The sequence below is a fragment of the Varanus komodoensis genome, unplaced genomic scaffold (assembly GCF_004798865.1).
Source record: "Varanus komodoensis strain SLA01 unplaced genomic scaffold, ASM479886v1 scaffold1, whole genome shotgun sequence".
Classification (NCBI taxonomy): Eukaryota; Metazoa; Chordata; class Lepidosauria; order Squamata; family Varanidae; genus Varanus; species Varanus komodoensis.
The window spans coordinates 26,171,980-26,192,762 of NW_025335268.1; the positions used below are offsets into that span (position 1 = coordinate 26,171,980).

A 20,783-nucleotide genomic window follows, 5' to 3' on the forward strand; every position below is an offset into this window, starting at 1 on the left:
GCCTCCTCCAAGACCTTAAGGTTATCTTCAATGCAGTGAGCTCCCCCTGTCTCACCTGGCACCTATATTGTGCTTGATAGCTTTTCAATCTCAATATTCAATCTGTTATTGTATTCTAAACTTGACGTTACTGCTGGCTTTTGCTTTGGGTCCTATTCCTATTGCAAACAATACTTTAACACTTGTATAATGTATCTCATGCTGTATTTTATGGTTTTAATTGTTGTGAAGTGCCCAGACAGCTTCAACAATGGAGCAGGACAGAAATGTAATAAATAAGTAAATACCTGGGCAATGCTTTCATCTTTGGAAAGCACTCCATGTACATATTCTCCCAGTCCATATAGGGGTATAATGAAATACCATTGCTCACAGAATCTGCTAAATACTAATTACAAACATGGGAAAAATAGTTTGGATACATTCATTGTTGCAAACAAAATGGTCCACGTGTACTCTTAAGCCAAGTGTTAAACAAAGTGACAAAGGTGTTTACACTGCAGAAATACTGTGATACCCAATACCTTAAGTGTCACTTTACTGTGAAAATGATCACACACATCAGGGTTGAATTCCAAAGATGTTCTTCTGATCTCTCACTGGAAGAAGTAAAGCATATGCCAACTAAAATACTCTATCCCAATTTTGGAAGTAGTACATGATTTAAGAATGTTCTTTATCCATTTTCACTGACTGCTGTAAAAACTGTCTTCTGTCATCTACAATATAGGCCATGAGTCTAATCTGTTAGAGAGACTAAGGTATAAATCCTCACCGTAATGAAAAAGGTTGCCTATCCTACCAACACAGTCTACTGTATAGTCAAGCCTTCCCAACCCCGGTGGCTTCTAGAAGTGATTGGCTGGGGACGACTGGAGCCATAGTCCAAAACATCTGGGGAACACCAGAGTAGGGAAGGCTATTTGAGCCCAAGACTCATAAGATGTAGATTAGCTGAAGCAATGGCAAAGACAGGGACTGTGACCTCTGGGCCTCCATCTGCCTAAGCAAAATCTCACTTGCAAGAACTCAGGTCTACCGTCTGAGAAGACCAAGACAGCCAATAGCATCATAAAAAAGTTGATGCAAGGAGGGAAGAAGCCAGGGGGAAGCAAATAATGCAAGAACACCAGGAGAACTGTATACATATGGCTCTACTGATAGGCCCTAAGCTAGCATTCCTTGTATCCACTGACAGCTGGCTTGTGACACATACAATGCAGTGGAAATGGAAATAGTTTGAAACTTCTTCCCCCTAAAGCAACATCCCACTGTGTCTGAGCCTGACCTTCCATGATGAATCCTTCTTCACTATCTCCTGTAATTTGGCATGAATGACCCATTCCAATTTCCTCACTCTGACATCGCAAACTTCTTTTCCACCTGTGCTGATCTGTACTGCCTCCCTGTGGAGGTATTCATGTGAGCAGAAGAATGCCATACAAGAGGTGAAACAACTGTGCATCCTTTGGTACCCGACAGAGAAAAATACACTTATGATTAAACCTTCATAGTCTGAGAGATTGTCTCCTGCTGAAATGGCCGAGAAGAAAAATCGATTCTCTCTCTCTTCCCTCAGTTTTGTTCATGTTTTGCTCACCAACTCCTACTCTTGTATCACGTTAAGGATCTGCCTAACGGTGAGATCATTCAGTGGCATATTTTTTTGTTCCACTGCAATGTGACATGCTGTGCTGCCGTGCCCATAGCAGCAACCACAAGCAGTTCCGTGCAAGCCTTCAGCAGTAATAGGAATAGCTGGTCAATTCTGGCCAATCCACTGGTGTGACACTCACATGGCAGGAAAGATGGCTAAACTATGCCATATGCATTCTGCTCTCCAGGAGCAAACTGCTACGTAGGGATGCCAAGAAAAGGCGTACTTGCTAGCTAAAATAAACATGCTGCCAAATGACTTTGACAGTGCTGACCAAAGTAATACATGGGTATATGGAATCAACTCTCTATAAACAAAAGACCATTTTTGTCTATGCCGAGAGTAATGGTATGTATATATTGTACGAAGTAGTACACACACCAAGGGCAAGATTCCATCCCCTCTTCCTAAACACTACAGCACTTTCTCAGACGTAAAGGTTTCAAGATCCACCATTGGACAATACCCTTTAAACAAAAACATGAAGACAAACAGCTTTTACTTTGTGGGGATCTCCCCCACTTCTGGCTCTGTGTTTTTGTTTTTAATCAAAGAGAATCTCCCTAGAGTTGTTGTAGTGAAGTCTGTGGAATTGCTATGCAATGAACACAAAGTAAGCTGCTTGAATAGGATCAAAGGTAGAAGGCTGAGATATTTGTGCAGAGTTATGCAAGAATGAGGCCTGTTTAAAAAGACAGATTTAACAACAGCTTAATTATTTAACAGCCTGAAGGACAACCTTGATTAGAAAACATGATTGTGAAGAGTGTGAATACAGAAAGAAATCTAACAGGCAGGCGTATGTTAGGTATAAAATACCCCTTGTGTTGAGAATAGGCTCAGAGTATTCTGGCACAGCAAATGTACCCAGGAATGCATAAAGGCTAGGCCCCTACTGCAGGCCTTACCTGCTCCCATCCCCAAGCCCATCCCCTGATTTCCAATTGCTTAAAAGAGGACTGAGGAAAGGAACCCCTTATCTCCTTCCTGTGATTGAAGATAACAAAGAGATTTCCAATCACAGATCAGAAATAATGCAAGAACATAAGACAAGTGATGCCAAAGTTTCACCTAGTCCAGCACTGTACACATGGTGGCATACCAGCTGCCCACCAGCTGCCCACAGGATCATTCAAGCTGGATGGGTGCAAGACCTCTGCCCACCCAAGCTCCTCAGCAACTGGTTTATGTAGGTAAAGGAGGTAGCACCATAGCCAGCAAGGCTAGTAGCCACTGACAGCCTCCTCCCTCATGCATCTGCCCAATCCCCTTTTTAAAACCATCCAGATTGGCCATCACCGCTTCCATGGCAGTGAACTCCCCAGTTTAACTATACACTGTGTGAGGAAGTGCTTCTTTTTATTTATCCTAAACCTCCCACCAATCAGTTTCATTGGATGACCCTGGATTCAAGCGTAAGTGGAGAGATCTCTCCCTCTCCACTTTCTCCATACAACATATTATTTTAATCATTTCATGTCTCCCCTTACTCACCTTCTTTCTAAGCTAAACAGTCCCAACGGTTGTAGCTGCTCCTCAGTGGGGAGATGCTCCAGCCCCCTGATTATTTTTGCTGCCCTTCTTTGTACTTTTGTCCAACTCAATAATGTCCCTTTTCTGGTATGGCAAGTAGAACTGGACACAATATTCTAAGCGCTGCTGCACCAAGGCTTTGTATAAGGGGAATAATATTTTAGCTGTTCTATTTTCTGTTCCATTCCTAGTTATACCTAGAGTGAAGTTTTTCACAGCAGCTGTGCCATCTGCTAAGGGCCCTCATGCTCAGCCACTATTGCCTCTGCAAATGCTGGCTGAGTAGGCTTCAATCTTGCTTTTCTTTCCCTTACAAAAAAGAAGGTTAAGAGTGTCAGAGTTGTAAAAGAGCTAGAGGAAATCAAATAAAATCTCACAATAAGAAGAAACAGTCCTGCCAATGTGCCATTGGCAAATGAAATAGCGGGTGGGGGTTGGGTGGGCAAGTGGAAGTATACGGTGAGTTCTGTACTTTAAAATGAAGAGGAAAACTGCAGTAATGAGGATTTGGAGATGATACTGGGATATTAACTGCATTTGGAACAACGTTTTAAAGTGCACAACTGGGAAAGTAGTAAGAGAAAGCATGATGAAACAGATAAAAAGTTATATTTAAAATGTATTGTTTGAACTAATTGTGGGCATTAGAAGCACAAACCAAATTTGACATGCTTATGCATGTGTCTACACACATACCTGTGTATGAATATTGATGTTAACCTTCAGAAATACAGTGTAGTACAGTGCTTACAGTGTTGGACTAAAACTCAAGAGATAAAGGTTTAGTCCCCATTTAGCTATGAAGTCATGCTTGACTTTGGAACAGTCAGACTCTCAGCCTAACCTACCTCACAGGGCGGTTGTGAGGATAAAATGGAGAGGAGAGCCTTGTAATCTGCCTTGGGTTTAAGAGGAAGAAAAATGTGGGTTATAATATGATGATGATGATGATGAGGAGGAGGAGGAGGAGCTAGTTCTTTTACCTCATGTACCTGTGTCATAAAGGCAATAGTTCTGAGAAGAGTTACCTTCTGAACTGTGATGTCCAGAGATGCCACCTAGACAGCATTAGAAACTGTACCAGTTGACTCATCACTCAGTAAGAAGAATCGGACTGAGCCCCAGGGGCTTCAGTTTGAGTCTGTTGGTTCCTAGTGCTAGAGAAGGACTGCTCACCACCATTTTCTCCACTCTCTCTTTGGAACCTGGCTTCTTGCTTTCCCTGGACTACTTAGGCTTGTGCCCACCTAACCTGTGTCTCTGGAACCTCAGCATTGCCCTTCTTGGCTGCTTGCCCCTGGCCTCTACCTGGCTGATGGCTTGTTCCCAGAAGTGCAGCCAGGTAATTTTAGACCTTGGACTTAATGACCTTATCAGCTCCATTCAGATGGCCCTGTGCATTAATTCAGTTTTGAAGCATATAACTAACATTTCTCTTCCCTCTCCAGTTGTCATCCCAACTTTACTGCTGTTTCTATATCCCCGATATGTTTCCCCACTTGGACAAAACAGCAGGAGCAACAATTCATGTGCAGCTTGACATCTTATGCACAAATGTGTCACGATGATTGTAGGAATAAAATGATGTTTGTGTCTGATGCCTCAACACCCTAATTATCTGCTAATTTCTATGTAGTCACCTGGGGCCCTGCTGGGATGTTGCCTCTGAAGCCCAGTCCTAGTTATACCACTGCTTGTCCCCTTCAAACATCACTGTTCAAAATCCTGTTATGAGTTAGGGTATAGATTCCCAGTGAATCTTGACATAAGCATAACTTCCACCCAAGTCCTCACGGGTACATGCTTGGGTTAAAGGGGAGCAATTCAACTTCTGAGCTTATATAAAGAACAGCTTTAACAAAGGTCCACTTCTGAACATTACTGGTCTTGTTTCAACTGTATCAGCTTGCATGCCAAAGTGAAACCATGGATCACACATAATGTGAAATGGAAGGGTAATCCTGCTTCTGCTACTTTGCAAGGGAGGGTTAATGATGGTTTGGGAAAGAACCTTCATCATCATGCACCTGCTCTAAAATTATACCATCCCAAAATAGCTTCTTGTTTTAAAGCGGGGTTTCTTAGGTGCAGCTGAATGGCACAAACGGTCAGCTGCACAAAGCCCACCTTATACATTTCTCGAGACAGGTGCTGATTTGAAGAGTGCTCTCAGTTTTCAGGGCTGGCAAACTCATAAAACAGGGTTAGGTGCCTGCATGAAGAGCTGGAAGAATGGCTGCTCCCTGCCTCCAGTCACTGCTCTCACCAGCAGATGCTCTGGAGAGGCCCACCAACCATTTTCCCCTATGGCATTCGCTGCAGCGAAACAGCGGCCAGCGGGGCTGTATTGGGGCGGCCACGGGCCTTCTGCTGTTGCAGTGCTCTGGGGCTCTCATGCCCAACACCTTGCAATATCTTGGCCCAGAGCCAGCGAGTTCCCTACACTCCCTGCCATCATGAAGCCTTCCTTCCCTTCTTGCTACTGCCAGCCTTGCTGCCTGTTCTTTAGTGCCCCAAGAAAGGCTGTCTAGGCTGGGGCTGGCAGTGTCGGGGGGGGGGGGGGGCTTGCGTTGGTCTTACAAACAAGATTTTAAAGATAACCAATTTGGGTTACCTAACCCTTTGAATACTGGCAGAAGAGCAACACTGCTATTGTTGAAACAAGAAATAAAATTAAGACCAGGAAAAAAGTGTCTTGCACTGTGTTAGCAGCGAGAACAGAACATACTGAAAATGTTTCGCCTTGAAAATCAGCAGTATAGTGAAAACCAGTGGTGTAGAAAAGAGTTAAAATTGCAAATATTCATTCAAGACTGAGTAGCATGAGAAATGTTGCATATCCTAGTCTAAGAGTGGATATTCAATGCACAGCAACCACGAAACTAGCAGGTAACTAAGAAGAGAAAGGATGGAGAACACATTATTTTGCTGTTTCACTGTCTTCCTGAGAACAAAAACAAACAAAAAATAATAATTAAAAGACATTCAGCCTAAGCTTTACAGGAGCTACAAAAAAGCAGTGTGTGTGTTGCAGATGAGCACATACATACATGTACAAAGAAAGGGAGAAAGAATTACATTTGTTATAAATGGCCTGTAAATTACCACATCACCAGTCCTTACTACAGAATTCATCTATATAATAACTTGAAATCGCAGCCAAGAACCAGATAGATCATAAGGTCCTTTTAGGACAAAACAGCTACGGTAAAGCAAAGAAAGTAGCCTGGAAGGCATTAAGCCGAATATATCAATGAAAATACTGTTCTAGGCAGTCTATCTGGTAGGTGGCACATTCCCTCAGATTCAATTCCTCCATGTGAATTGAGTTTAGGTTGGTCAAGGGGTGAATAATCTGCAAAGCAGTTAACTTTCTGGCACATCTCCTCTGCAGAACTTTCAGCGTGTCCATCTTAGCACTTATTTTTGACTTGGGGTAGCAGGTAAGGAAAACTACTAAAAAGCTTCATAGAAGTAATATAGTACAGAGCACTGAAGACTTCTTTTTAATACCCTGAAGTATATTATCTGACAAGTCATCATAACATTATTCCACACCCCCACCGCCCAAAATAAAAATAAAAAACCCCACGTTGCCTATAAAATGTGAGCTTCAGCCTTCTCCAGTTGGATGCCCAACAAATATTATGGATACAATTCCTGGCATTCTTTGTGATGCCACCTTGGGGGTGATGAGAATCGGCCCAAAGCACCTGCAGAGCATCAAGTTTGGGGAGGCTGGTTACCTGAAACAATGGAGTAGCACATACTGCTACAGACAGACAAGATTATCATAAAGCTGGTGTACGTCTGGGTCTAAATTCCACACATTTAAGATAGTCTACTCATGTTTACTTCTGATGGGAAAAAAAATTATCCATTATACCCAGTTCCCAGGTTGAGAACAAGTTCCATTTCTGCGATTGTCTTTAAGTCGAACTCGTATGCAAGTTGGATCACATATATAAAAAGCATATAAAGCACTTAAGAAACTCTTCCATATACACTAAAACATCCTAAACACAATACAGTATTTTAATAATGATAATAATATAGTAAAAATAAAGTAACTACAAGCACTGAACTCCACACTAACTCCATGTGATCTGAAACATGTTGGATAGGATATGTTAGTTTTTCATGAGCATGTTCCAAATTCACCACTTGCCGCTTTTTCCCTCCCTCCCGTCCTCCTTTCCTATTGTTCCCCTCCTCTCCTCTCTTCCCAGTGCTTACCATCTGCAGGTGCCTGCTTGCTGCCTGAGGTAGAGGTGGGACTTCCAGGTTTGTGCATTTGTAAGTAGGGGTTATTCTTAACTCAGACTTACATGACTGGGGGACTGGGTGTATTACAAAGCAATACTATTAGGCCTAGAGGCACTAAAGGTGCCAATATTTACTTGATTAACCCAGTGGTTGTAAAATAAGGAAATAGAATTGGAAAGCCAGCCACCAAAGTTTAGTGACTAACAAATGCTAGCCCCCACCCTACCCCACCCCCCAAAAAACCATGGGGAATGACCCAATTTTATAGCACATGAAGAAAGACCATACTGCTCTAACAAAGGCTGCCAGGGTACCAGATGCAAAAGAGAACAGGACACATATAGCTCCAGTAGTTATCACCCAATCTATACCTGCTGAAATCCCTTCTTCTCTGCAACTTAAAGATGCAGGAACCCTGTTTGCTCTTACACCCTACAGGCAATAAAGCTCACAATTTAAAAAAGCACAATACTGTGTTTCCTAATTGCCTTATACTACTGGATGTCCACAATACCGATAGCATTCTTAGAATTATACTCAGTCAAAAAGAGGGAAACATGGTCCCTGTCCCACAAAGCTTAAAATGTAACTTTTTTCACAGCACAGTCTATATCTTCTTACTTGGTGCAATTCAACGAAAGTTAGAAGCAAGTCCCACAGAATTCAATGGGATATATTTCTAAGTAGACCAGTCCTAGTATTGTCCTATGACAATACTACTGATAAACACTTTCATTCACTTTCTTCAGGGGCTTTCGGCAGTTCAATTTAGTTCTCTCTCCACTTCAGACATTTAAGAAAGTGATATTTGTTGCTTTTCCACTCTTCAATTATACAATACAGTATGCATAGACCTTTTATAGATGTATCTAGCCTTGCTTCTGTACGTTCCTGCTTCTTCCTTCCATATGATTATCATTTGCATCATTTTCTCAGCTCACAATTTTCTTCATTACTTCAAAACATTTCAATTTCTCATCCTTCTGGTCTTTCTTTCTCTGGTTTTTACCCAACTTTCCTTTTCTAATCACACACTTTGTTTTCCTGCCAATGGAATTTACCACATTTTGGCTTCCTTTTAATTCCATTATTCATATGATGCATTAACAAACATGTCTAATTAATACCAAATATAGAAAGACAAAATCTCCCCCTAGAAAATGTTCAGGGAAAAAAGAAAGCTATCTTTGGAGGATACTGCAGTTCAGTCTTTCAGATATTTTGTACTAAAATTCTCAGTATGCCTGACTCTTAGCTATGCGGACTATAGTCCTAAACATCCACAGGCCACAAGATTGTCTACACAAATAAGTCCTTTGCAACTCCACCATTAAGGCTGAAGGTTCTATGCACCTTTCCTTGGCAACAAATTTCAAAGAATTCAATAGAAGTTACTTCTAAGTAAAACTGCATGGTGCTGGGCTCTATGTTGCAAAACTAATTTCTTTTTCCTTACTCTCTTCCTGCCCCAATACACTCTCTGCTGGTCCTTCTCTATCCAACCGGGTTCTGACAGCACAATAACCCACACACAGTCCCTGAACTGTTTGCCACTGAACTGTTGGTTGTTACTGAAACACTGGTTACTGCAGCATCTGAACCCAGCTGCACTAGTAAGCTAAGGCTTGGCAACCAAGAACAATCCATGAAGAGATCCTATACTTCGTTGGTTGGTTGTGAACTGTGTAGGATTAACCACAGTTTGTTATCTCAGTTGGATTCAGACAACGTCTAACCCATGTTTCAATGACACCAACTCTTATAACACACACACAAATACCTTTCTCTCTCTCTCTCCTCCAGTCCAGGCAGGATTTTTCCACTTCCCTCTGCCAGAAACTCATCATGTTCCCAAGACAATGGTGAAGCCCCCGAGCTCACTAGTGCTTCTTAGGACCACCCCCCTTTCTATATGCCACTTCCTGTGCAACACAGTACAAATACTTTTCTCTGCCCAAAAGGGAGCCTCTGAAAGCAAACTGGAGTTAGTCGAGTTTCTGCCTCAGCTCGGAATAACATCTCCCTAAACTGTGCCTGCAGCCTGGCTTGAATTACACCACCGCTCCCCTTGGATATCAGTGGCCAGCTCACATACCAGTCATCCAGGCTGACAGCTGGGCTCAGGGGCTAGAAGTCAAGTGGCTCCTTTTTACCTGGCATCACAACTGTCTTCCTAGCTTAAGTGGCTCTTTCATGAAATTCTCTTTGGAAACTGTGGTGAGAGTTTATGCTCTCAAATGCCAAGGCACCCCTAAAGTGTTTCCAAAGTCCCTCTCCAAGTAGCCCAATGAACACTGGAGGATACACATCTGCACACCCACAAAGACCTGGAAGATATGTGTCAAGATATACAGAGAGAGCTGGTTTGGTATGGCGGTTCAGTTACTGGACTGCAACACAGGAGATCCAAGTTCTAGTCCTCAGCCCACCGTGGAGCTCACCGTGTGTCTGGACCAGTCAATGCCCAGGTCTGCATTATCAGGGGGTGGAGGACGGGGACGGGGGCAGCTGCATTCCACACGGTTTGCTTAACTCTTCTCCAGTGTTGTCTGACCCTGGCAGGGCATGTGGCACGGGCGGCCTCAAACCCACCATAGAAATCATGCCTTGCTGTGGGCTGCTGGGATGATTCTGAAGCCACCCTCCACTGTGCACTTTACCAAGGGAATTCACATGCCATGAGATAATTCGGCAAATCACATAATCCACAACTGGGGGTGGGTGGCAGAGAAGAAAAGCCCGCTGCCCTATGATTGGGCAACCTTGGCTACCGACCCTAAGGCTAGCCTACCTCACAGGGCTGTTGTGAGCATAAGATGAGAAACAGAATTATATAAGCTGCCTTGGGTTCTTTGCAGGGCTGCAGAACAGCATTTGCTATACAAGACTTGGTGGAAAGCCTCACAGCAGAAAGGGGGGTTGCTTCCTTCAAAGAATGGGGCCCCCACCAAGGCAGGCCACAGCATCTCGCCCCAAACCGCGAGCGGCGCGTCCTGCCGTTTCCACGGGCGGCCGCCAGCGGCCGAGGCGCGCTGCTCCACTGCACCAAGTTCACTCCCCGCCCTTCCTTCCTCTGCTGGGAAGCACCTTGTGCCCCAGAGGGGAACTCGCCGGGGCAGCCTGGCCGGGCCCGGGGCAGGCGAGGCCCCTCCCGCAGCAGGGCGCGCGGGGAGCTGAGCGGCAAAGGTGACTTTCAGGGGCCCCGGACGGCAAAGCCCGCAGCGGCGGCAGCTTCCCCAAGAAGGAGCCCAGTCGAGCGTGCCTTAAGTGCCCCCGTCCCTCCCTCCCTCCCCTCCCTCCGCCAGCAGGGCGGGGGATACTGCAGCAAGCCGGCGGGCCCGCTCCGCTCCCCTCCCCCGCGCCGCCAGGAGAGCCGCAACGCAGAGCCGGGCAGGTGCCTGCCCTGCCGCGGGCGCCCTCCACGGAGCGGCTCGGGGCGGCCGCCGCCGGTCTGCCCGGTGGCTCCGCGTGCCTCGACGCCTTCCCGCGGAGCCAGCCTCACCGAGCCACCCGCAGGACTGCGCCGCCGCCGCCGCCGCCGCGGGGACGCGGGCACGCCTGATTACCTTCCACTTTGGTGAGAGTCAGCACGGGGCTGTTGCAGGCGCTGAGAGGGGCTACCCTGGCCGAGTGTTTCTTCATGATGAGCCCTCCTGCCAGCAAGAGCCCTGCCGCCGATCGCCTACATCCTGAGGCCGGTTGCAGCTCCCTTCCCCGTAAGGAGCCGGCGACGGCGCGGCGGCGGCGGCGGCGGCGGCGAGCCTGACTCACTTTCCCAGCCTCTCGTACCTTCTGCTGCAGCTCTTCGCCGCCTCCTGCCTCGCACGCTCTCCGCTTGCTGCAAACAAAGCGTCACGAGCCAGTCTCCGCCCCTTCCCGGCGGCTCGGGCGCGGGGCTCTCCCCACCCTGGCGCCCCGCTTCGCCGGCGATCCCGGGTGCGGGGCGCGGGCGAGTCCCCTCCGGGCCCAGCAGGAGCGGAGAGCAGCGGAGGAGGCGCGGGAGGCAGGGCGGCCGCGGGGCTCGGGAAGCCTCTGCAAGCTGCGGTTCATCTTAGGCTGAGGTTTATCCAGAGATGGCCAGGCGCCATCCTATACCTTTGGCCAACTGTTTTCATCTGTTTTTAAGAAGCTTATGAAGTTTTGTTGTGTTCTGCTTTCTTCCTGACACATTCTGTTAACATCACTGGGATGTTACAGCTCCAAACGAGGGCTTAAACCTGTGCTAGTTTCAAACTTTGCTTCAGACCACGCTAACTTTTTTTTAACCGGTTTATAGGATGAGGATAATAAATCCACTAGCTGGTTAGTGAACTTCACAACTTGGCCATGAAGCTCCTTGAATGCCTTTGTGGGTCCCAGTTCTTAACCTAAGCCACCTCATAGGCTTGTTGTGAGGGCAAAACGGCGAGGAGGATACCCATGCAAGTTGCTCTGGGTTCCTTGCAAGAGGAGAAAAAGTGGACGGAGTGAATGAGCTGGAACCGCTCTGTCAATTTCTCCAAAAGTGCAAGTCCCACAGTTGCTGCTAACATAAGAGTCCACATAAAATTCAGTAGAATAGCCCAGTGGAATCTTTCTCAAGCAGGTGCTTGTTTGCACTGTACAGCTATTTGTGGGTGCCAGGATCTACTGACATTCTTGATCCAGATGTTTCAGATTCTGGCAAACACATTCTGCCAACCATTCCCTGTCACCAAACAAAGATGGAGGGATGGCATACCAATGAAACTGATATCAATTAGCTGTTGATGTTTTGTGCCATAAAGTGGATTCTGATTTATGCCCTTGATAATCCTATTCAGCTCTTGCAAACTTAAGGCTGTGGCTTTGTCTATGAAATAGATCCATCTCATAATTGGTTTCTTCTCCTTCAAGATTCTCAGCATTATAGTCTTCATCAGTGAGTCTTGCCTTCTCATGATGCGCCCAAACTATGGCAGCCTCAATTTTGCTTCTGGGAAAAGTTCTGGCTTGATCTGCTCTAGGACCCACTTGTTCCATCTTTCTGTCAGTCCAGGATACAGTGTGGTGTAGTGGTTAAAAGCATGGGACTGGGACTCAGAGGATCTGGGTTCTAGTCCCCACTCAGTCATGGAGCCAACTGGGTGACTTTGGGCCAGTCACAGACTCTCAGCCCAACCTACCTCACAGGGTTGTTGTTGTGGGGATAAGATGGAGGAGGAGAAATGATGTAAGCTGCCTTGAGCCCTTTGTAGGAAAAAGGCAGACTATAAATTGAAAAATAAATAAATAAAAATAAAATATTCATGAAGCTCTCCTCCAGCACCATGTTTCAAATGCATCAATTTTCTTCCTGTCACTGTCCAGTTCTCCTTCTATTCTTCCTTTCTTTCACTGTCCAGCTCCCTTCATGGTCCAGCTTTCATACAAAGCAAGTCAGATTTAAAAAGTTCTTCAATCCTATACACGTTTAGACAGAAAGAGGTCTGTATAAATATGTATAGGACTGTGCCTAAGGCCACCAAGATATCTGAAGCTAATAAATCCCAAAACTAAGCACCAGAGAAATTGATGGAGCCATGAAACAGCATAGCCAACATAGACAAAATACAACATAAACCCTCCAGTATTGTATCTGTGTGCACACATCTGTAAGAAATCTTGTGAACCACTTTGGCATTCTTTAAAGATATGAAAGGTGTTATAGAAATGTTCAGCAATAAATGAATACAAAATATCCCCCCTTTTTTTGTTTAAATCAGTTGAAAAGTAGCCTTCGGAGGCTACAATTTTAGGTGGAGCAGTGGAAGAGTAGGAAATAGGTACCTAACATTCTGGCCATTTTTCTGCTCAGGATTGTTCCCATACTGCTTTTCCTTATGGGTTACAAATGCATCTGTACTCAATGCAGATCTGGATCCTGGGGTGGGGGAAGAGATTCTAGCAATATAAATAATTTTTTAAAAATCATTTAAAAGACCAACAGAGAGTAACTCCCTTTTCTTCCCTGATGCTATCCCAGTTTAAAAAACACTACATCCAAAGCCTGTTTTTGGGGATGACAAAAAGTCATTCATTTTACCATGCAGTTTTCTGCTAAATAAAGAGTGGTTCATCTAAGCACTGCTTCACTATCAAAGCTGAAACACGTTGTTGGTGATCTTCCATTTTAGCTATAATAATGATTTTGGAAAGTAAAGCCATTCCTGAGATATTTCTTGATGACTTAAGTGTTTGGCTTCAGAGCAAGGAAATAAAGTATTTCTCATTGCACAACCAGTTTCTGAGTGGACTACTTGATTTCAAAAGGTATCAATCTTCCAACAATTCAGCCAAAGTACTTAATGCACTCAGCCCTTCTCTGAAGTGGCAATGCTTGGAAGAAAAAGCAAGTTTTGCATAGCTGTTGTGACAAGTTTACAGCCAGGTAGGATTATGCCTTGTTAACAACTGTCTGTCCATACACAGCTGTGGCCACAGAGGTATGAGAAATCTCCATGAGTGTTCCCACAAGGCTGCAGTATATGTGAACGCCACAAACACCACAAACAGTGTGGTGCAGTGGTTAAGCGCATGGGACTTTGACTCAGAGGATCTGGGTTCTAGTCCCCGCTCGGCCATGGAGTCAACTGGGTGACCCTGGGCCAGTCACAGACTCTCAGCCCAACCTACCTCACAGGGTTGTTGTGGGGATAAGGGTGAAGGAGGAGAATGATGTAAGCTGCCTTGAGCTCTTTGTAGGAAAAAGGCAGGATATAAATCAAAAACTAACTAAACAAACAAACATGCTGGCCGAGCTCGCTGGAATGAGTCTTCATGATTGACATCCAAACACCAGGAAAAGCATCCCACACTAAAGACCTTTAGCAGAAATCTAACTTTCATTTGAAATGGTGTATATTTTAACTATTGAGAGGTAAAGGCACTCTTTTATTTCTATTTTTGTCTTCTTTTAACGCAGAAGATAGCATGGAAGATAGCAAATACTTCAACTGTTTCACACTTGCAAGATAATATTTTAAAATAGATCAAAGTTTTTTCCAGTAGGCTCCAAGTAAGAAGAGATTGTGAACTGCATGAATTTGTTCCTGCTTCTGGCACCTGTTTGTCCCTCTCATGGCTGGAGAGTCAAAACAACAGCTGAAAAACTAAATATTAACAATCAGCTTCTTAATACACATTCAGGTGGGCAATGTTCTTCCATAGCTGAAGCTATAGACATAATTTTAGATATAATAATTCAGATAGACTAACTCAACAGAATTTTAATTTTTTCTTGGTGAAAGGCAAGGTACAAATCAAGCCAGTCAAAAATAGAATAACTGTATGCAACCTAATTTTTATGTTAGTTAAACCATATGGCTAACTCTCTTTTAAAGAAGTGACACAGGAAAATGTTACCATATTTGGAAATGCTAGTAACCACTTCACATCTAAAAGAACAGAAAGATATCACAAATCCCTTTGTTCTACCTAAGTTGATTTTAGATGGCAATAAAATAGAATATGTTAAATTTGGCACACTGAATGGGAACTAAGAAAGTCTTCATACACAAAGTTCATTCACCTTTCTGAATGGAGGAATACTAGGGTGGTCTTAAGGCCTCTTTGACAGATAACAATCCACTATTTTGAAGGTGCTCTTTACCTGACTGGCATCCTGTTGGAAGGCTGGGCCTTGAAGCTATCCATCAGCAGTTCCTAAACAGCAGACTGAGCAAGACACTTGGGTCACCTGGTCACATTATGGGGAGTACTGGATTTCTATCTAAATAATAATATTTCCAAATGTATATTAATACATATATTAGCATATGTAAATTTAATGCAAATTGAGACTTTTTTATTGATGTATTTCCTCTACTTTGATGATTCATAAGTTGCCACCTTAACTGGCACTCACTTGATTTCTACACAATTCCCAAAGTATCCTTTAAAACAATAAGATCCTTACTGTGAGTAGCGCTTATTTGGGAATACTTGTTTTTTGGGGACGACCAACTAAATGTGGTTTGGTTTACCTATTATGCTTGTCTAGTTCCTTTGAAGTACATGTACTTAAACTTAGATTTGCAAAAGAATGCTAAATGGTGGCTCTCCCCGTTTAGAAATTTGGATTCACATTTGGAAACCTATAGAAACAAATTGTAGCAGCCTACAGAAATGGGACTGAATAGCCATTCAACTGACTCTGTTGACAGACCTGCCTGCTGTTTTGCGCCCCCACCCTTCCCTGAACAGTTCTGTTCAAGCTGTTAATAAGATACTTGTAACTTTAAGAACTGGTGCCTGAGTTTTCTTTTTTTTTTTAAATCTTCTCTTTCTGTTTTCTTTTTGTCTCATGTCTAAGATGGTTGCAACCAGGGCTTTTTTTTTTTGTCATAGAACGGACCAGAATGGCGTTCCGTCACCATTTTTTGATGGATTTTTCCAAGCGGTTGTGAATCGCCCTGTTGGGCGCAGCAGGTTGGCAGCAAAAATCATTCACATAGTGCCTGCGGGCTGCTTGTGTGCTTGTGAGGGCGCTGCTCGGCTTGGGATGCTGCTCGGCTTGGGACACTGCTCGGCTTGGGATCAGTCATGTGGTCATGCGCTGAGTGCTTAGTGCCAGCGGCCATCATTATGTTTATGTGTGTGTAGAGTGACTGGCTACGTGCAAATGGTAAATAAGATCTTTATTTCAAGAAAAGTTGGTGAATTGAAAATCTTTTTTAGTGTAAAAGTGTGACCCCAAGACGTGAGTTCCGGCACCTTTTTTTTTTTTTTTTTTACAAAAAAAGCACTGGTTGTAACTCTGAAGGAAGAACTGTCCTGTTTCTTACTGATGTCTTCAAAGGGTTTTGGGAACCTTTTCTGATGAAGGGCAGGATTAAAATGTTTAAAATAAAGAAGTACATCTAAGAATCAATCTGATGCCTGTTTAGATAGAAAAAAGTTCTCCACATGCTAGGAGTTGTAGGCCTCCTCCACCAAGCATAGGACCACATCCTTAGGTATTCGTGTAAATGTGGCGCTCTCCTCCATGGTAGTTTTATACTATGAAGAATAGCTATGAATCTTGGGGCAGTATTCAATTTGACAGTGCCGCTAACCTAAGTTACATTACAAATTCTATTGGCATTGTGCTAGATTCACTTGGACCAGTGTAATGTAATTTACATAAGTGATAGTACTGAAGTGGAAACAGCTCCTTGGTTCCATGCATAGTCATTAACATGGATTATCAGAGATGATCATTCCTGCTACTGTCAGGAGCTTCCCCCAAACTCTCCTCTCTCTACTGTGTGGCCAGTGAGCAAACAAACTACTCAGAAGACTATCACCACCCCTTGTGCTTCTATCTAGTCCAAGCCGAGGGATATTCGGACCTTTCTGGGTATTCTTGTGGCTCAGAGATAAGGGCAGAAACCAACAACTTCTACCTCTGTCCCAACCCAGAATTCAGTAGCAAGATCAAACCAGGAGGTCCTGGACTCAGTACTGAGGCATGATTTGGAAATAAAGCATGCACAAGCTTGAACCCTAAACGGAGAGCCAGTGTGGTGTGGTGGTTCGTCTGCAGGACTGGGCACTTGGAAAGCTGTGTTCTGGTGCCGACTTGGCCATGAAGTTCACTGGGTGACTTTGGGCCAGTCATTCACACTCAGCCTAACCTAACTCAGAGAGCTGATCCTCTGAGGATAAAATGGAGTTATGCAAGCTGTCTTAGGTTTCTCTCAAGAGGAAAGAGATACAAAAGCAATGTAGTAATATTAACTTTCTTTACAGTAAGGAAGAGGAAACAACAGAATAAGCAGGTAGGCAAAAATATACAAACATAAAAACCCAGAAACAGCTGTTGGACAAGCCTTTACCCCAGGCTACCACTTCTCAAACAATGGACAAATCCTTCGAAATCATGCTGCAGGGCACAATACTGAATACCCAGTCTAATACCACTACATTACCCATAGGTAAGGTTCTTCCTTCATGACAGGAAGGAAGATTTCAAGTCCATGGATGCAGCCTGAAGATCATCACATCTTTCTGGCGAAGGCTGAAAGAAGGACCGCTAGCAGTAGTAACCCTTCTATCTTTATAACCCCAGTATGAAATGAGCCTCCAGCTAATTGTGATTCCAATAGGGGAGGAGGGAGTGGAAAACTGTTGCTAACCCTTAGCTGAAATCAGTCACCCAATTTCTGGCAGGGATCAGCTTAGACCTTGAAGGTCTGGATGCCAGCAAAATACTATGGTAAGACATGCAGGTGTTGCTAATGAACGTGCACCAGTCACACCTCACAGAATGAACCTTCTTTTAGCAGCAAATATCTCAACCAGAAATGAATTTCTTGACTGCTATTAACTAATACTTCCATGTTGATTTGAAAAGTACATCTCCAAGATAAGCAAAATCGCTGTTCATAAAATTCCAGGTGAAACTGATTCCCTAGATGGCTTTGCACAACATGGTAAAATCTTACAGTTATAGGACCGCTGTGTCATTTGGACCTAGTTTCAGAGTTCCTACATGGGAGGATCAGTTTTTAGGAACCATAGAGAAAATACATGGGCTGATACAACTTTTGCACTTCATTACTGCTTCTCTGGTTGTCTAGACCTAAGATTGCCATTTTAATATTGTCGGTGTGGAAACACCATAGAGTCCTCTGGCAAGAATGGCCATGAAAGTTGTTGCTTCTAGCCTCCAATCTCTACTGCCCTCAGCTCCCAGCAAAGGATGTGTCATTGCTCACTTTATTCCCATTGGCCAAGTGACGTGTCAGTCCCTTTGTTTACTTTTGGAAGCGGAGAGACAGGGCAAAAATACACAGAGGGAGAAGAGAGGAAACTATTTATTTTAATTTTCAAAAAATCTCTGTGGAGCCTGGAGTAGTAGGGATGCACCACAGACATGCAGATACATTTGGAAGGGGGAAGGAAGGAACTTGCCTCAGTACCAAAGTGGACCAATCAGAAGGAAGCTGTGCAGTCTATAGGCAAGAATAGTTAAAGGACAGGGATTCTGCTCACAGGGGCTTCCGGGATGCATGGAAACAGTGGGGGAACGCAGCAGGAAGTGCAATAATCAGGCTGCCTGGGTAACTATGTAATTGCTTGACCAGTAGATTCCAGCAAAAATCTGCACACTGCGGTATCCCACCCTTCATACATTCTAATGCGTTGTGGTTCATTTTTTCTGCACGACTGTCTGCACTGTGTGGCTACACTGTGCACTGCATAGGTTATCTGCTGCACTTGTCACCTCTTCCATGAGCCGTTTATGCCATCCTTATTGCACAAAGAGTGCCATAACTTTAATGTCAGCAACCAATTTATTACTATTGCTATGTATCACAAGTATCTGTTTTTCACTCTGCAAGGCAAGGAACTTTTCTCAGCCTGAAGGCCAAATTGGAGTCTGGGAAAGGTTTCAGGGATGCATTTCATTTGTGGTCATGGCCAAAGGCAGTGTATGTTCAGCCAAAATCCTGCAACTGCCTTTGATAGTGGAGGCAACATACAAGTCAAAATGACAAGTTGCGACGTTCTACATTCAGGGCCTCTTCCTTCCCCAGTCCACAGTTCCCTTCTGGTTCCTCTCCTCCATTCCCTTCTTGATGCTTCAGCCTCCCATTCATGCATCTGCATATAAAAATTACATTGCGTCATCATCGAAATCAAATTAAAATCTGTTACACATACTGGCATGAGAGCATTTAAAAAATCTGAGGAAAAATAACAGACAGGATGGTTTTTGTATTGAGTATTTGCTGCATGACTCAGTAAGAAACGTAAAAACTCAGTAGCAGCTGCATTAGCTCTGACAGAATGCTTGCCAGATACTTGAACAATATGAAGCTTTACAACACTAACTTAAAAATTTATAGGTGACCTCCTTAACATTTTGTGCCAGCAAAACAGCCAACATTTCACACTTATTAATTAAGGACCAGATTATAGAACCAACTGCCAACAACGCATTTAAATTAATGATCTTACATGGAAAATATATAAATCTAGATTCCAGATTGTGTTGGGGGAATCTTCCAGATATTGCAGTGGTTAAACTATCTTGTATTCTATTTTTGTTTCAATTTGCTTATTGCAATTCTAGCTTTTTTTTAGCCATCTTGGGAGCATAGTGAGAATGGGGAATAAATCAAATAATCAATTAGAAGTTTTAAAAAAGCTAAGTATGCAAAAAGCACAAGTAGCTATACAGCTCAGTATAAAAAAAAATATGCAAAAGCTGCTAAATGCAATTTTGAGGGCAAACGTAGGAGCCAGAGGAAAACTAAAATGTAGTACACCAGGCAGAAAGCTTAGTTTAGAAATAGCAATAAATAAATAAATAAACAAAATTAAATGAAACAAAATGTAAAGTAATTTTAAAAAATGCAATTTTGAGGGCAAAAGTAGGAGCCAGAGGAAAACTAAAATGTAGTACACCAGGCAGAAAGCTTAGTTTAGAAATAGCAATAAATAAATAAATAATAAAACAAAATTAAATGAAACAAAATGTAAAGTAATAAAAAATGCAATTTTGAAGGCAAAAGTAGGAGCCAGAGGAAAACTAAAATGCTGTGCAGTTCAACAGAAACTTCTCATTTCAAGGTCTGAAAGCCATGCACCATCCTTGATCCCTTTTCCAGTAGAAAAGGGGAAATCTATCCTTTCTTGTCCATGTTTGTAATTCTCCCAGATAATTGTGTCATTGTATGAATTGAAAAAATAATAACTTAGCAACTACAGTATATCTGACCTCTCCACAAAGTTCCTCTCTTCAGAGCAGTTCAGAGGATGCTAACAAGACCCTGTGGGATGGGCTTCCCAGGGAGGCCACCTGGTGCCGACTCCATCCTTTTCGACACCAGGTTAAGATCTTCCTTTACTTTCAGATGCATGATGCTGTTTGATGGAACTTTTTAAAGTTTGTTTTTATCAGGCAGGCTCCAACAGTTTTATTGTTTTTTGGTTTTACCAAACTTAAAAAAAATAAATACATGTTGAAGCTTTTGTATTATGTTTTGTTCTGTTGTGAGCTACCCAAAGACCTTTGGCTATGGGTGGTATAAATACTCATTTTTCTACAGTGTGGGTATGGAATACATATACATCCAAAAAGGACAGTGCATGGAGAGCTGAGCTACTTACCCTCAAAAAAAGATTTTGCTGGCTGTTCCAGTCTTGAAACATGAACTCAACCCAAGCTGATCTGCACCAGTGCAGGGCAGTGGTTGGAAGAGTGCAGTTTCAAGCAGCAAAGCAAAGCCAAGTTTCTTTCCCCTGCCAGCAAACAGGATTAAATACCTTTAGTCTTCAGCTGGCCTGAGATGCTTATTCCTAAGCAAGATGGCTGCCAGTTTCAGGAAACTGTTTTACA

The 20,783-nt window shown here is 43.5% G+C and overlaps 1 protein-coding gene across 2 annotated transcripts in view; it reads right to left on the minus strand.

Annotated features, from left to right (window-relative positions):
- Positions 1-20,783, minus strand: part of SLC35F3 (solute carrier family 35 member F3) — a 135,824-nt gene that overhangs the window by 54,523 nt on the left and 60,518 nt on the right. Inside the window, exon 1 of one of the 2 annotated variants that reach the window (XM_044420203.1) lies at positions 11,023-11,113. The exons of the other annotated variant lie outside the window; for it this stretch is intronic. Coding sequence (XP_044276138.1) covers positions 11,023-11,098 — 76 coding nt within the window. The 5' untranslated portion in view covers positions 11,099-11,113. Of the gene's footprint in view, positions 1-11,022; positions 11,114-20,783 lie in introns of those variants that run through there. 2 annotated transcript variants of the gene reach the window in all.